This window comes from Hordeum vulgare, chromosome 1H, assembly GCF_904849725.1.
Source record: "Hordeum vulgare subsp. vulgare chromosome 1H, MorexV3_pseudomolecules_assembly, whole genome shotgun sequence".
NCBI lineage: Eukaryota > Viridiplantae > Streptophyta > Magnoliopsida > Poales > Poaceae > Hordeum > Hordeum vulgare.
Genome location: NC_058518.1, coordinates 479,107,117 through 479,109,248, shown reverse-complemented (window position 1 = coordinate 479,109,248; position 2,132 = coordinate 479,107,117). Strand labels below are relative to the sequence as shown.

Below are 2,132 nucleotides of genomic sequence, written 5' to 3'. Positions count from 1 at the left end.
TTAGTGGGTAAGTATCGCGTTGACGACGGTGGGTCTAAAATGGATCGTTTCTTTCTTGGTGCTGAAACAAAGCTTAATCAGGCACTGTTTGGGTTTGGAACACGGGGGTTTCTTGGCCGGTTTTCAGCGGAGTTTGGACCCTGGCTTGGCGTGAACTTGAACATAGATTCATTGAATTATTGAGTTCGAAATGAACTTGAACTTTGCATTGCAAGTCGTCGAGGCAATCAAGCGTGGCCAGGGCCAGGTGGTGAGACGGGGACCCGAACCGAACAGCGTCACACGTCACCGTATCCCACATGCACTGCACCTCAGATAGCTGCTACTTTCCTTCACCTCGCTCTGTTGAAGGAAAGAGGAAATCACGGCGCGCACCCAACACACACCACAGAGCACGTATCCTATTCCCAGCTAGCAAGCGAGCTATATATACGGTCATGTCCACCCGATGAGACGGCACCTCTCACTGGCATCAGAGAGCACCGGACACACACTGACCGACATGGTGTCTCACTCTCACCTCGAGATGGGCGGCGCGGCGGGGATCAAGCTCTTCGGCAAGGTCATCACGCGGCAACCGACACGCCAGGGTACAGATGGCGGCGGTGGTGGTGTGCCATCCAAGGCACAGCAGGCGCCATCCATGTCGTCGTCGTCGTCATCGTCGGGGCGCGGGAGCGTGGAGCAGCTGGAGGAGGCCGCGAGGGCGCGCGCCGCGGCTGCGGAGGCGCGGCTGCCGTGCCCGAGGTGCCGGAGCGAGGACACCAAGTTCTGCTACTTCAACAACTACAACGTCAACCAGCCGCGGCACTTCTGCCGAGCCTGCCACCGCTACTGGACGGCCGGCGGCGCCATCCGCAACGTGCCCGTCGGCTCCGGCCGCCGCAAGAACAGGCCGGTGCTGCACGGTGCCTCGACGGTGATGAGCGCCGACAACCCCTTGGCAGGATCAGCGTCTCAGGGGATGGTGAATGGGCTTGGCTTCCATCCCGATCATGGATGGTCTCAGGTCGTGCCGTCGCCGGCTTACCTCGGCCACGGAGAGATGGAGCAGTGCTGGTGGCTCGTTCATCAGTACCCAGCCCAAGGTCAGGTCAACGGGGACGTCCAACTAAGCCCTTCGTCTCTGCGGGTCAACCAATACGCATGAAAAATAATTCTCCAACTTGCATTTCTTGCCGTATGTTCAATAATATGTCGACTGAATCTACCAGAGTATATCATGTATATGACGCTATTGAATTCAGACATAGCTGCACGCTGGAGGATATGGCCCACCACCCTACCAAGCCCTAACCCTTCTCTTTCTATCCCCCTCTCTCCTTCCTCCCTCCCTACCCCTCTCCCCCCTCTCCGTTCAACTGACCGTCGTGCCTCTGCAAGCTCATGTTGGCCGCGAGGCGATGTCTATTTTTCACTCGTCTTGTGACCGTCCAATGCGATTCCACGAGGGGTTACCTTCACCGGTTGCGTCTCCCCATACTATCGGCATGTGAGAAGGCGGTAGAGGTGACTAAGATTTTTTTTATTGTTATGTGGAAATTATAAGATCATGTTCTCTTAGTTTGGAAGCTAGAACATGTAATGTATAAGGGTTTACATGTAATTTGTGATGAGTTCGGTTTATATTGATTCATAGTTAGTTGAATGTTTTTGCAAATTTGTAGTTGTAAGTTACAGGTTTAAACCTGCCGTTGGGAGTTGAAGGTTTCAACTTCTGTAGTAAAAGTTGAAATATTTTCATTTTGTGGGCCAATACCTTGTGAACTCTGGGATTTTGTGAGGAGCAAAGGAGCTGCGAGGGAATTCCGATGAAGAGCAAAGGCTACCAAAAACCGCATATGCCTTGTCGGCACACAAATTACCCCTCATCACCGATCACCGCTTCACGGGACTAGTGTCTCCTGAACTTGCTCCTAGTTTCCACCCGAGCTGTCCAACGGGTGCCCCCCAAGCCATATCCATTCCTCGGTTTACAATAGACATGGTGAGATGGAACAACGTTGGTGGCTCGTTCGTAGGGATGAGTATATGTGAGCATTTGTGATTGTATTGTGTGTTCGAAATAAATAAACCAGAATGCTCATGAATGGCGTTAGTTCATAAGGGCAATTCCATGCATGCATGTGAAA

General features: G+C 52.8%; 1 protein-coding gene across 1 annotated transcript; it reads left to right on the top strand.

Annotated features, from left to right (window-relative positions):
- The first annotated feature begins 402 nt into the window (after window positions 1–402).
- LOC123416377 (dof zinc finger protein 5-like) lies at window positions 403–1,246 on the top strand. Its single transcript, XM_045106794.1, has one exon. The coding sequence runs from the start codon at window positions 449–451 to the stop codon at window positions 1,148–1,150; it is 702 nt and encodes a 233-aa protein (XP_044962729.1). The 5' UTR covers window positions 403–448; the 3' UTR covers window positions 1,151–1,246.
- Window positions 1,247–2,132: the final 886 nt, after the last annotated feature.